We start from the raw sequence: 14,993 nt of genomic DNA, 5'->3' as shown, positions 1-14,993 counted from the left end.
GATGAAGCAAAGAAAATGGGAGTCGACCCTTTTATTGCGCGGTTCAAGTACAAGACAGACAGGATTGTTGGGGGGGGGGGGGGGGGGGGAGAAAGAAAGAAAAGGAAAAAGCAAGCGAGCTGACCGCACAAGCAAAACGAGAGGGTCACTCGAGGGGCGTGTCCGCGCGGTCGACGGAGCGCGCGAAGGCGAGGATGTCCGACGAGCCCGTCACGGGCGCCGGCTGGGAGACGATGGCCTCGCGGAGCAGCCTCGCCGCCGTCGGGTTCAAAGAAGAAGGCTGCGGCGGCGGCGGCGGCGGCTGATGCTGGTGCTGGTCCTTATCAGGAGCTGGACAGGACTGCTGGCCCTGGGCGCTGGCCGGCGCGTCGCCGCCGCGGCCGGTGTCGACCCGCTGCTGCATCTGGTCCATGGGTCGGTGGGTGAGTGAGGTCTTCGTGGCCGTACGGTGTCGTCGCGCTCGCAGAGGTGAAGTGAGCAGCGTGTGGGACGGACACTGCGACGCGGCGAGTACATAGCAGCTTCGACGGCTTCGCGACGCTTCTTCTGGGAGCGAGCTGGGATACACGTGTGCATCCGTGTATCGCGAGAGGTGCTCATCTAGTGACGCGTGTCTTCAGCTCTGTCACCGTCCGTACCTCTACATGTTTTCGCCGAAGACGAGACGAGTCTGATGTCCGGAAGGCGGAGAATTGGGAAATTGTTTCTTGTAACGATGGTAATAAGGGTATATCTCATCACAGGAAGAGGGTAAAAACTTGCTTCCCCTACTTTGTTTTCCCTTCGGAGACCACCTGCTTACAGCTCACACAACACTTGCTTCTGTAATTTAAGTAGCACTTAACAAGGAGAAGATGGTATACAGCAGTACACAACATCAAGCTAGCTTTACAACCTTACATTATATACAATACATTTTGGGCAAATTTATTGTGCGCGTCTTTTTTTAGGCAATCATGTATATTTGTTAGAACGATAAGTCATATCATAGTCCCTTACACCTTTTTGCCATCCTCACATGAACCCATTCCTCTTCTTTGCACCAAGACGACAACGATACTCACCAAGAGCCCAAATAGGGAACAAGTTGCGGTAATTAGGGTAATTAAAGAAAAGGGACATGTTGAAGCATCCGACATGTTCCTGTCGTAAATATGCAAGACCAATCAGAAAATTGTATGGACCTAGGCTAAAGTGCTAAACACTAACACCCATAAATAATGCTTAAGCATGTCAGTTCATGCTAATCAAGCATGTTAGGCATATATATTGCCTACGAGTTTGTCTGTCTTTTCACCTGCGTACAAGTTATATTAGCTATTGGTTCTGTATGGAAAACAAGCATTATTTCCAACATTCACACAAGCCTACAGGGAGGGATTCCTATATATGCATTGGTTATATAGCCAAATATGTTCTCACAAAGATCCCTAGTGCTCCAAATAAAGTATGTTGATTCACAAGATTCAGTAGAGTTAATTAGCCACAATAATATCTTGAACACCTTTTTGCTATTAATTCTATAAGCCGCCTCACTCATGCAAAATATGACTTGTACTAAATAGAGCCTAAATGAATGAGTCACACATGATTTATGCCAATGTGTAGGCATATTTGTTTCACTATCAAAATGGAACTGTATAGAGTTGTTACAAGAATGTTCATTAAATTGTATCAAGCTCTTACACATACTAGTCACCTTATATGCATTCAAGTACGATGAAGATAGTTATTTCATTCCTTCAATAATGAATATAGTAATTCTAAATAGGGATGTAAATTGGTGACCTTTAGATGCACCTTCAATCCTCTTTAGTTCAAATATTTGTCCTGCTTCTCCAAAATAAGATCTTATTTTAGAAAAGTAGTAGAAATATTTGAACTAAGGAGGGTTAGAGGCCGGTGCACCTAAGGGTCACCAATTTGCAACCCCAATTCTAAAAGCTACACTTATTGGGTGAAAAACTTGAAATATGAATACTTTTTTTGCAAAAACTACACTTATATGGCCATTCTATATCAGAAAATGACACTTTCAAAAATCAATATGCATAAGTGAAAGTTTCTTGCTTTGTGTCACAAACTACACTTTCTATGCCTGACATGGAGTGCTAATAGAATTGTAGTTTTATGAAATTGATTCTAAAAAAGTGTAGTTTTGTGATTCTAATGTCATTATGAAACTACTTTTAAAAGCTTCTTACTTTTGCAATAATTTTCTCAACCGCTGAAACAGAGTAGTTCTGTGAAATTTAGATTAATAATATACCATATGCTAGGGTTTTTCTTGGTCTTGAAAACTATGTTCCATCAAAGTTTTGGTCAAACTAAAAGAAACACAACAAATTTACTTGTAGGTACAAAGATTACAATGAACGCAAATAAAATGGAAACCTACTTGTTGGGGAAACTCTCCTGTTTCCAACTGCATGTTGATCAGTTCTTTTGCAGCATGATGCAGTGGTGTCGGATCTTGCTCAATCTGGCACACAAATAATGATATACCAACCATTTAATTAAATGTATACTCTTGTAAAATTTAAATAAAGATCAAGCAGTTTGTACCTGTCCTGCATAAATTAAAGCCAGCATTGCCCAAGCAGTATTGACAGCATGAGCACGGTCACCTTTGAAATTTACATAAACCTGCTTAGTGTTAACAATACTAAGTTGTAAGTCTATATATGCATTATGCAAATATATTTACTATTCCATGATAAATAACTTTTATTGTTGCATATAAGTAAATACATTTAATAATCGAGAAAAAATAAATTTTGCATTGCATCAATTTAACTGCAGCCGGAGCAAATCTTCTTGTGAATTAAACTTCATGAGATGGTTGACGAAAAACGCTCCAAACATGTACAATAAATCCAATTAGAAACATGTGATGCAAATCCAGGCTAACTATATGTCAATTTGTTAAAGAATTTTTAATAAGAATTCAGCAAACATACCATGCGTTTCCTGATAATATGAATTGGCATTAAGGTAATTAAGGTAATAAAAAAAGTAAGGATTAAGGTAATTAGAAGAAAAGTTTGGATTACCTGAGTTTCATTAGATAGATGACTTTCTCCCCACCCACCGGTACAAAGCTGCTTCGACAATATGAATTGGCATGCTTTCCTGATGGAAGGACTATTCTCGTACGTTCTTCCAGCAGCAACTAATCCTTTAATTGAAAAGAAGGTTGCATAGGTGAAACATACACCCCAAGTTCCTAACCTGCAAAAAAAACTATAGCTATCATTTGTTGAAGTAGAAGTAAAAATTCTAAATCTAAATAAAAGAAGTAAAAATTCTTTAATGTAAGTATGTAAATATATTGCACATGACATACCATGAACCATCTTCTTGTTGTCGGCTCTCAATAAATTTTACTGCATTTCTGATACATTTATGTATATCTTTTGTACGATAGGAAGGGGATAATTCTTTGAATAGTATCAGAGCTTGAAGGACAGATGAAGTGCATTCAGGGTAGCTGCCAATTCATAGTACAAAATTCTTAATTTGGTTAACTGAAGAGAAATTTGATTTACAGTATTTTTTTCTGAACACTGTATTTTGCATCACTTACGGATGATCAACAACCATGTTTGGAAAACTCTCACAAGGATTGAGAATCTGGATAATTAATAGAACAAATATGTCAGTATTATGAAACTAGAAGCAGTGAGATGTGTTGAAATAAAATACTTAAAATTACATAATACAAAGGACCATATAGCTAACAAGACAAAATAAAACTTATAAGAGAAGCCTTTAGATACTTACCTCTATCCAAGAAGATGTTCTTTTGCATTCATACGTTGAAAAGGTACCATCTTTATTCTAAAAAATGTAAAATGAATAGCCATTATAGGTGATGCTTTTTGATTAGAACAATGACAACACTGGCAAAGTTTTAAGAGATATGGTGTGACATTAATAAACTTAATTCAAAATTTATTTTTTGAATATATAAAGGTGATGAAGAGTAGTGGAAACTGTACACAAACATTTCAGATTCATAGCCATCCATAAACTTCAATTCCCAAAAAGAGTTACCAGCATACATTTCCATCTTATTACAGCAGTTTGTTTTGTACAAGATACTTATTTTGTATCAGTGGGTCCTAAATTGTGATATTAATGATTTTCATAGCATACATATACATAACTGTTAAAAATGGTTTGTTACATTTTTCATGATTATGATGATATATGAAAAATGCAACATCATGTCAAATTACTTAATTTTACAGAATTCATACCACGAAAGATAGAAGGCAATCAACAGCGTCATGCAGCCTTTCTCTTTCTATTGGATCCCCGACAATGTTGTTTGATATCTTCGATAGCAGTAGTACAGCCTAAAAATGAAATTGCTTAAGTTCTTCTATAATAGATAATGAGAACCGTCGGAATCAACAACAGATCAAGCTGACCCCATTTATTAGTAGTATACACACTCTACATTCACTTATTAAGATAAAGCTATGTGATATTTAGTAATTTATATGATAACTAATTCCACTTGTTTACATTAAGGCAAATGAAAAACAGAACAGCAATGCAATGACCTTCAATGCTTCTCCTGTAGTGTCAGATACCGCCCATCCATTGTCTGCAGATGAAAGAGTCCATGAACCCTTTGATCTATGGCGATGCCAGTAACTTTGGTCACCAGGATGATTCCTTAGAACCTTCAATTCCAAACATGCATGTCAAGTAACTTAAATTTTGCAATAGGTTAACTTTTACAAATCAGATGATTTAAAGATAGACTAAGAAACCTGTGAATGCTTTATGAACTCATGGGCTCTTCGAATAGTTAAACCATACTCGTTGACAAGACCTGTAGCGCAAAATGCTTGAATTATGAAAGCTGTCTCCCAGCTCTGACAGCCATCATATACCTGTCGATATCACAGACCATAGTTATTTCCACCTTTTTATTTTTAACAGGTATATTCTCGAGATAAACTAAAGAAATCATTTTCCCCGCTGCTGCTGTAGCACCATCAAAATCACTCCCAAGGATTGGCGATAGGGTCTTAATTCTTTGATTATATTAGTTGCTTGGGAAATTTGTAAGCATCGGAGTGCTTCTGTGTTTGAGGGTGCTAGTCCTAACGTTGAGTTCCTGCTTCAATCTGTGGCCTTGTGTGTAATTTGAAGGTGGCACAACTGTAATATAAATGCTTTGTGTGTGTGCCTCTCCCATTGCACTTTTTTCTCTCTTAATGAAATGACATGCAGTAGCCTGCATTGTTCGAGAAAAAAAAAGATAAAGGGATAACTTGTACCTGTGCTTTCATGCCATCTTCTGAGAGCCACAAGAAATCAGGTATCCTTGCAAGATGACACCTAAATGCATCTGAATTTGGATCTTCTACCCAGCAGCAGATCATGTTTAGAGCCTAAATATAAAATTAATTAGTAAAATTAATTAATACTAACAAACACCAAGCACCAGTCCATGATGTAGATCATAGAGCACAAGAATAGAAACAAGACCAAGCCAGGAAAAATGCCCCTGTGTTTCGTGTAATTATAGATAGATAGGCTAGATAGTAAGGCCTTAATTTTTGCTGACATTACCTTGTTTACAGCACATATGCAGACATACTGCGTGTTCACATCTTCATAATGGATATGTTCCATGAGATTGCCCAGAGCTCTCTCCCTCAGTTTATTTATTGGCCAGCGGCTCATTAATGGTTCCACATACTTGTAAAGTGAAGTCCAAACAGTATTCTGCAGCATAGTCTGTGGACAGAGGAGGTCCTCCTGAAAGAGAACCGAAAATGAGAGGATAAACAACTTCAACAAGTCAACAACTTCACCTTAGTTATGCAAAATCTTCTTTGTAGATTTGTTATGGGTACTTGAGTAGAGCAATATATGTTTCTCTCCATTTGTGATGGTTTGCGGTTTGCACCATAAATACAAAACCAAAACTGAAATTGAACTGTTTTTTTAAAATCCATCAATTCCACATCACTGAGGGCAAATCATCAAATTTCCTAGCACCACAGTATCCATGCAGGTAGCGAAAGTAGAAACAGCAAGGAATCTGGCAAACCTTTGCACATGCAGTGCGAGCCGCGCTCCAGTCAATCTTGTCATATGACATGACATAGATCTCGTCTCTTATGTCCAGTATAGTTGGTGTAATAGGTCCAATGAATTTCTTGCCGTAAAGGTAAGCCATCGGCAGATAAACCATACGGGTTAAGCACCAGAATTTCCCTGCAAAAGATAGGGTTCAAATTTCAGTAAATCCATGCACCCAATGGTTAATATCCTGGAGATTCGAAATACCATTTGATTAAAGAAATACCGGGATGAAATGGAAGAAATTGGGGAGCTAGCCATAATTCGGGGAAAATTGGATTATTTCCCGACCAATCATACACTCCCAGTATCTCAATTTGATGCCAAAGAAAGTATCAGTTACACCGTTATAAAGGAATTAGAATTACAAATGAGATCATGGTACATTTTTCCCAAAAAAATAGTCCCAGTGTAATATACAATTTATTACAAATATAAATGCACAGTGGAGCATACCGAAAGCCATATTTTTCCCCATTGGGGCACCAAGGTTGCACCACCATGGGTTAGGATCCATTTCCGCCCTTTGGCCATTGCGTAATTCTTGAAATTTAGCTCCTCGCCGAGAAGCCTTAGGGTGATGTAATTTGAACAAGTGCCAAACATGCTGCTCGAACCCAATATGAGTGTACCCCATCCACCATCTTCGTTCTGCGTAATATACATTTGGAAAGCAAAAGTACTCTTAATTTAGGTATGGCCTTAAGAAAATTATGGATATACTTTACTTTAAACTTTGTTGAAGTAGTACAAACTTATTTTGATCTAACCGTTGAAAAAAAAATCTTGGATGATTTCAATAATTTAGCTACAATAGGAGAGAAAATGCTACATATGAGGCCTATGACATGAACAGGCCTGGATCCCGGCCATCAGACCAAGGCCTCGGAGAGAGTCCAAGAGAATTATGCCATGCCTGATGGTTGTATATGTAGCGGCATATCTCACGCCGATGCTCCGGTGATATGACAGGACTGAGTGATCCAGTGACGTACAACGCAAATATCTGCAAGTGAAGTCGCAGAAATGTCCTATCCTTATCAGTATGCAGGGAATGATGGTGAAAAGTTAGTCAACTAATCATGAAAAAGAAAGTACAAGAAAGTGTCCAGAAATCAAGGCGCACCAAACCAGGCATGATGAACATGACCCCGCTGAAATCACCGGGCCAGTGGCCATCACTCGCTTGCAGGGAAGAGAACTGATCCAGTGCTCGTCTCAACGATTCCAGTACAGCTTTTTCAGTGACCTGTTCATCCTCCTGAAGCTTGGTGCGTGGCAGGTGCCGTTGATGGCCGTTTTGCTTGGCGTACTGCAAAAAATTAAAGAGTTCATGATGCAGATTCTGGTAAGCTGTGTGCTAGAATTTTTTGCCGTACTTGTGTACTCAGGATATTAAAAATAAATTTGCAAGATGCTTTAAAATGCGTAACCATGTTGAGTACCAACGGCAGCATGATGGGAAGGAGGTGCCTAGCTGTGCGCCATTGGAGAGCACTTCCGAGGGAGGAAACCACAGAAACGAGCGGCTTCAACTTCTCGCTGCGCTCCAACGGGTTCCCACAAGATCACTCTCGCGGCCACCGCCTCGCTTGCCTCTGCTTTAGGGTGTGTTTGGTTGGGGAGTGAATCAGAATGGAGCCGCTCCGCTCTTCGTTTCTGCGTGTTTGGTTGTAACTGAGAAAGAACGGAGTGGTTCTGGGAGCCAAAAGATGGGAATATACCCCCAAGATACGGAATGAAAGCGCTCCCCAAAACTGACCGAACGCGAGCGCTCCGCTGCTTTCTCCCGCACCGCACGGGATAGGGGCACCGCACCCGCACCCCTCTCACCCCCGACGCCGGCGGATCCAGGTGCCCGCCCCCCCCCTCCCCGCGACGGGATCCAGCCCCCCCCCCACCCCCCCCCCCGGGCGACGAGCCAGGCGCCCCCCCCCCCCCCCGCCCCCCTGCCGACGGGCAGGCTCAGGCAGCCAGCCCCCCCCCCCCCGACGGGCAGGCTCAGGCAGCCAGGTGCCGCACCGCTCGATTTTCTCGGTCTCTGATTCTTTTCTTTCTCGTGTTGGCAGTTCGCAGAAGAAAATTTGGGTGGAGAAGAAGCACAACGTATACGCTGATACAAGGTTGCAACCACTTCGTTATGTGATTATTTATCATGCCTTAACAATTTTTTGATTTTATTTTATCTTTGTTCTATATAATTTAGATGGATAACAAGCAGCAGCTTTTAGTCTACACAGCTGCAGCGCATATGTTACTTTCAATGATGGCCATGGTTATTCAATCTAGAAAAAGAAAACGCCGTGAACCTGTAGAAACAATTACCTATGCTCCAATTGAGGAGAGGGATAGAATGAGAATTGAGTATCTGAATAATAAGATATGGAAGAATGATGTAACTTGCGTCAATATGCTTAGACTTAATAGAGCATCTTTCTTCCGATTTTGTAAGCTTTTTAGGGACCGAGACCTTTTGCAAGACACCATACATTTGTGTGTTGAGCAGCAGGTTGCAATGTTTTTAAACACAGTTGGTCATAATGTTAGAAATAGGTTAGTTGGTACCAATTTTGATAGGTCCGGTGAAACTGTTAGTCGCTATTTCAACAAATTAATTCACACTATTGGAGAGCTACGAAAGGACTTCATTACACCCCCATCGACATCAACTTCAGATAAAATTGCAGGAAACCCAAGATGGGATCCTTACTTTAAGGTGTGAGGTCTATCTCGCCTTCATTTTAAGGGTGGAGTTCAGATTCTAATTTGTGATATTATTTGCATTCTAATTGTATAATATGATTGCATTGGAGCAATAGATGGCACACACGTGCGAGCCTCTGTTCCTAAACACAAGGAGGCTTCCTTTCGTGGTAGAAAGAGTTATGCAACTCAAAATGTCATGGCAGCTATAGATTTTAATCTTCGATTCACATTTGTCTTGGCCGGTTGGAAGGGGACAACCCATGACGCTCTAGTCTTACGGGATGCTTTAGAGAGGGAAAATGGTCTTCGTGTTCCTGAAGGTAAAATAAAACTTTTGTAGCTTATTATTTTAGTCATGAAATTTAATACCTAGTGTAGCTTACATACATATCCCTTGTATGCTAGGCAAGTTCTACCCAGTTGATGCCGGATATTGAGCCAAACCTGGATTTCTGCCCCCTTTTCGTGGTGTTCGGTACCACTTGAATGAGTGGGGCAACAATCCTGTGCAAAATGAGAAGTAATTATTCAATCATAGGCACTCATCTTTGAGAGTCATAATTGAGCGGGCATTTGGTTCATTGAAGAGGAGATTTAAAATCCTTGATGATGCTACACCATTCTTTCCCTTCTCTACACAAGTAGAAATTGTGGTTGCTTGTTGTATTATTCACAATTGGGTTATACAAGATGGAGGTGATGACTTTATCATTGCTGAGAGTGATGAACTGCCTACCATTAATCATCAAACATCTTCTCATGGAGCGGCAGCAGAGTATGCATTTATGGTTAACTTCAGGCAGGAACTTGCCAATGCCATGTGGGAAGACTATCAAGCAAACAATATATGATGTACTTTTTATTTGTATTCACATGTATCTTTTATTTGTATGCACATGTATCTTTTATTTGTATGCACATGTATGTTGCTGAAATATGGATATGTACTTTGGGAAACTTTCTGAATTATGGACATGTACTTTGGCAAACTATTTTTCTGAATTTATAAATGTATTTGTTGTCATGATTCAGTGTAGGGGATGGACACGGAGGCAAGCGGTGCAAAAGCTGGTGGTGGACTATGTCAATGGACTCCAACTCAGTCCACATTTGTGCTCACCTTTCTTACCAACATTGTAGCTGATGGCACTAAAACCTCTACCGGCTTCAAGAAAATTCATCTCAACGCTTGTGCTAAGGCTCTCAACGATCATTTTAAACTCACAAGGACAGGTGATCAAGTTAGTAATCACTTGAAGATATGGAAGAAGAAGTACACTAGGATCAACTATCTTAAGAATTTGAGTGCTGCTCTTTGGGATGAAGATGAATTCATTGTTTCTCTAGATCATGACCACTACAAAGAACGTATGGCGGTATGAATTTCACTATCCTTTTGTATTTGTATTTGATATCACTGTATGCTAGATATTGTATTTAATTAGTGTTGCACTCACTGTTAGGATCCAAAAAACAAGGCTGATGATGAATATTTGAACAAACCTCTTCCGTACTATGGTTTTCTAGCTACAATCTTTGGCAATAGTGTTGCTACTGGTCAGTATGCAAAGAGCTCTAATGAACCTCTTGGGACTGATAAAAGTGAAGGGGTGAGCAACGGGGCTGATGACAATGCAGAAAATGATAGGCCGAACCATGGTATTGATAAAAGTGTTGTCAATGATGATATATCCTCATCAGCTAGGCTAGCTAAGAGAGCCAAGACTATTGATGATACCAAGAGAAAGACTGATTGTTTGGTTGAAGCATTTGATCGTGGCAGCGAAAGGCTAGCAAAGGCAATAGAGAAAGCAAGCAATGCTTTACCGGATGGTTTGTTTGAAGCTGTGGACAGTCTCCCAGGTTTTGAGCTTGCCCACAAGTCTCGATACTATCATCACTTGGTTAGGCATCCCAATGATGCCCATGCATTCGTGAATCTACCATTCGATTGGAAGCTATCATGGTTTTCGAGTTTCATTAGTGAGAACTTATAGTTTGTGGGTCATGGTTCATGTTATGGTTGACTTGAATTTGATATATGTCATAGTGATATGAACTCATGTATGTATTGTGCTTTTGCTTGTGTCCTTGGACAATGCACTTGGGATTAATTCTATATATTATATCATGTTGAAACTCAGTTAATTATATTGTATAAGTATATGGACATGTATTATAGTATGGTGCATTTTAACTGAAATATGGTGGTAAGCTCACCCCAAGAAAGAGGAGGTAACCACACTTGCCTGGCTCTCCAACCAAACAGAGAATGGAATGGTTCTACTCTAGCGTACTCTCCAACCAAACAAAAAATGGAGCGGCTCCGTTCTACTTACCAAACATAGAACGGAGCGGCTCCATTCTTAGAAATTGGAATGGAGCCATTCCATTCTAGTTGGCTCCCTAACCAAACGCACCCTTAGCCTCTGCCACCGCCGCCACCTCCTCGCCCAGCAGTCGGCACATCCTTTTCGCCACCGCTTGCCAGGCCTTCAACTGCGCTCCTTGGTAGCCCACCGTCCCCGCGGGCCCATCGACCCAGCTATGAGAGAGCCTATGGACCTTTTACCGTCCTACTAAAAAACCCAGTGTTTGGACGCGGCCTCGTGATAGCCCATTCCGATTGCATCACCTGCCTATTTCAATGCAGAATTGGAATTCCTAATAAAGTTGAAGCAAAACAAAAAGGGCATATTAGGGGGTGGTGCCACATTTTGATTCCGGGGGTTGACGCACATTTAGTATGCGGATGACACGGTCATTTTGATGGACATACATGACAACACAATCAAACATATGAAGTTCCTCCTTTACTATTTCGAATGGATGTCGGGGCTGAAAATAAATTATCACAAGAGCGAGGTGGTGGTGTTTGGGGTAGATGAACAGGAACAACTGAGGGTTGCTAAAATGCTCAACTGCAAAATTGGCAAATTGCCAAGAACATATCTTGGGCCTCCAATTAGCTGTAAGATTGTGGGGGTGGATGCGTTTCAAGGAATGGTCAACAAAATGAGAAACAAACTTCAGCCTTGGAAAGGGAAAAAATTATCATCAGGAGGGAGACTTATTTTGACAAACTCGTCTTTGAGAAGTATACCTATTTACATGATGGGGATGTTCCTTCTGCATGAAGAGACCTAGCAAAAAAGGGACGCAGTGCGGTCTAAGTTTTTTGGGAGGAGGGATCCTGAAAAATTCAAATATCACATGATGAAGTGGTCGAATGTGTGTGTCCCCAAGGGCTATGGAGGACTTGGAATCCTTAACACCAGAGTTCTAAATGAAGCTTTACTGCTGAAATGGGTGTGGAGGATTTACAATGCAGGGGAGGATGATATGTGCTGCGCTATGCTAAAAGCCAAGTATCTAACCAGCAGTGAGAAGGCAAATAGCAGAAAAGGGGTGGGTTCTCAGTTTTGGAAGGGGGTACAGAAGGTAAGAGACAAGTCCTATCTAGGGATGACTTTTTTGGTGGGGAATGGAGAGAAAATCCGATTCTGGATTGACACATGGTTAGGAGACATTCCTCTTAAACTTCGATTTCCGAGGATCTTTGCTCGCTGTAGGGACCCAAACATCATGATCTGTGACTACTGGGATGGAGAGGAGTGGGGCATGGATTTTAGAAGAACTTTTGGGCCGACACAACTAGCAGAATGGGAGGAGCTGCTAGACCAACTCAGCAATACACAGCTTAACAATGCAGATGACAAAGCAGTTTGGAAATTAGAGGGAAAAGGGGGCTACACAACTAAATCTATGTACAAGTTCTTACTGTTCGGGGGTGTGATAGATAGGAGGGCTGAAAAAGTATGGAAGAATTAAATGCCAATGAAGCTGAAAGTCTTTGTGTGATTAGCCTCACACAACAGACTGCCAACAAGTGTGGCGCTTAGTAGGAAATGGTGGAAAGGGGAGGCAAAATGCCCCCTTTGCGGAGTCCCAGAAACAGTGGACTACATCCTTTTTTATTGCATAATCGCTAAATTCGTGTGGTCATGTTTCAAGGAGGCGCTTAGTTGGGACAAAATACCGAGGAGCCTAGGGGGTAATATAGGGAATGGATCCTGTTAGGGTGTGACAACTACAACCTTAAGCTTTTCTCTTTCGCAATAACTTGGTGGGCGCTTTGGACAACACGAAACAAGATGCGCATAGAGAAAAAATTCGTAAGAAACCCTGGTAACATTATACACTGCATAATTTCTCTCATGCAGAAATGGAGTGGTCTGCTGCAACTGAAGGACAGAGAGCGGCTTGACAGCCAGAAGGGGATGCTGGAAACCTGGGCGAAAAGTATGGAATAATTAAATGCCAATGAAGCTGAAAGTCTTTGCTTCGATCAAGCGTCCAAGGCACGTCGATAAGCTAGGATGACCTGGATGAAGGGCTGTACGGATAGTCCTTTCCTCTTTTCTTTTTGCTCTCTGATCAGGAGGCTTCGCGCTCTATTTACTGTCACGGTGAGCTGGTATCCCAGAGCGTGTTTATGGCGTGCGTGCGTTTGTATCAAAACACTTTGCTTTCTCTATAAGCAGGATGGGGTCTGGTTCGAAAAAAAATCCTAATAATAAATTAAGTACAAATCAGATTGTAGTGGGCGTGCAAATTAATGGGAAAGAACATGGGAATTGTGGATTGGAGTTGAAAGAGGGAATTATGTGGGAGTTGGAATTTTAGTCCCCATCCCTTATTTAGTTTGTGATTTGTGATGTGAGTGATGATGTGCGAAGGGGGGTTTTTGGTGGCTTTATTGCGCGCTTGATCCCATCATCTATTCATCTCAAGGGGACTTAGGTTTTAAAATCCATCTCTGGCGCCTTTCACCCCTCCTACCTCCCCTCGCTAGGGGAGTTGTTTTGGGATTATTAGCTTGTCAAAGCTTGATCCGTCTACTCTCCGCGATGAACGATAAGTCGACACCGTTCAAGTCTCGCCAAGACTACTAGCTGGCACACCAACCACAAGCAACTATGTTTATTTGTTAGTTTTAATGCTAAACATATTGTTTAGGACTAATACCCGATGGGTTGACATCATAAATTCTGATTAACTCCATCCTAGACGTCATATATAGATCGATAACTCGGACACTTCATCCCTGATGATGTGTTAACATCATAAATTCTAATTAACGCCAATAATTCTATTACATATTTCTTTCGCATTCGCTGCTAGAAAAAAGGCCTTATAGTACTGGTTGGTAAGGCACCGGTTTCACAACCGGTACTGCGAAGCCGAGACTAAAAATCTGTTTTCGTCACCGGGTAAAACCTCTAGTACCAAAGTCTCACTTCAATACCGGGTGAAGGTTCCACCTAGTACCAAAGTATTTTGGGTCAAAAAATATATTAAACAAGGGTCACAAGTCATGCGATTTAATTGTTTCACGCGAAATACACACGCGTGCGGTGGTTAGGATTCGAACCCGCAACCTCTTGCTTCTCCCTTACCATCTCACCCACACAGCAGTTGTGATTGAGTAGGAGATATTTTCCTTTTAAAGTAACCCGTGGTGGACGCTAACACCACCCGATGAGTACCGAGTGGTTACATTAGTACCGAGTCTTCTTCGTACATGTACTTTTGAGGTGGATCTTTGGCGTGTTTTCTATTAGTAATTTTACCCGTGCATGTGCCACACACATATTGCATTGTTATGTATATATGCATCTATAGACATAGGATTAAGATCATCGGTGCAATATAATGTACCTGCATACGCATGAGGAGGTCGGAAGACTCCCTCCTCTTGAAGCGGTTCTCGGTGAACTCCCGGCGCACCTTCTCCACCTCGCCGCGCTCCTCCGGCGTGCCATGGTCAGGGTCGAACTCCCAAACCGCCCGCCCGAGGAAGCCGTTCGTCGACCGCAGCCACGGGCTGCTCGCGCCGCCCTCCGCCACCTTGAGCCTCCACATGTTCTCAACCTGCTGACCGGAACAATAATGCTAGCCTGCTGGAGGAACAGCAGAGTGCAAGTGTATTTGCATGCAAAGACGCGGCGCCGGAAGACGACGTCAAGAGCTAGCTACCAGCGTCCTATCGCTTGTGGTTGGAGGGATTGAGATGGCGCCTGTGGAACCAAGGATGGAGGGACATATAAAGCCACACGCACCTGACCGGGCTGGCAGGCACAGTACGTCTCTCGCCCACTTGATGAAAAAAATTAGAG

The 14,993-nt window shown here is 41.7% G+C and overlaps 2 protein-coding genes across 2 annotated transcripts; both read right to left on the bottom strand.

Annotated features, from left to right (window-relative positions):
• Positions 1 to 49: 49 nt before the first annotated feature.
• LOC112874172 lies at positions 50 to 514 on the bottom strand. The gene has a single exon (XM_025937398.1). The coding sequence runs from the start codon at positions 410 to 412 to the stop codon at positions 146 to 148; it is 267 nt and encodes an 88-aa protein (XP_025793183.1). The 5' UTR covers positions 413 to 514; the 3' UTR covers positions 50 to 145.
• Positions 515 to 649: 135 nt separating this feature from the next.
• LOC112874083 (achilleol B synthase-like) lies at positions 650 to 14,739 on the bottom strand. The gene is made up of 18 exons (XM_025937289.1): positions 14,536 to 14,739; positions 7,235 to 7,420; positions 7,025 to 7,114; positions 6,565 to 6,759; positions 6,335 to 6,419; positions 6,077 to 6,243; positions 5,593 to 5,781; positions 5,298 to 5,411; positions 4,785 to 4,907; positions 4,572 to 4,694; positions 4,263 to 4,361; positions 3,784 to 3,840; positions 3,587 to 3,633; positions 3,347 to 3,490; positions 3,054 to 3,231; positions 2,566 to 2,646; positions 2,399 to 2,482; positions 650 to 1,143 (listed from the first exon to the last, which is right to left on the bottom strand). The coding sequence occupies exons 1-18, from the start codon at positions 14,737 to 14,739 to the stop codon at positions 1,015 to 1,017; spliced, it is 2,295 nt and encodes a 764-aa protein (XP_025793074.1). The 3' UTR covers positions 650 to 1,014.
• Between the last annotated feature and the right edge of the window lie 254 nt (positions 14,740 to 14,993).

The sequence above is a fragment of the Panicum hallii genome, chromosome 1 (genome assembly GCF_002211085.1).
Source record: "Panicum hallii strain FIL2 chromosome 1, PHallii_v3.1, whole genome shotgun sequence".
NCBI lineage: Eukaryota > Viridiplantae > Streptophyta > Magnoliopsida > Poales > Poaceae > Panicum > Panicum hallii.
This window is presented reverse-complemented; position numbering and strand designations above follow the sequence as displayed.

Excerpts from the sequence above, each read along its gene's own strand:
- LOC112874083 (XM_025937289.1), bottom strand. The coding sequence starts at position 14,739 with ATGTGGAGGCTCAAGGTGGCGGAGGGCGGCGCGAGCAGCCCGTGGCTG. Across the intron at positions 3,634-3,783 it reads GAACATCTTCTTGGATAGAG|ATTCTCAATCCTTGTGAGAG; the intron begins GTAAGTATCTAA and ends TTAATTATCCAG. Across the intron at positions 3,232-3,346 it reads CAACAAGAAGATGGTTCATG|GTTAGGAACTTGGGGTGTAT; the intron begins GTATGTCATGTG and ends TTTTTTTTGCAG.
- LOC112874172 (XM_025937398.1), bottom strand. The coding sequence starts at position 412 with ATGGACCAGATGCAGCAGCGGGTCGACACCGGCCGCGGCGGCGACGCG.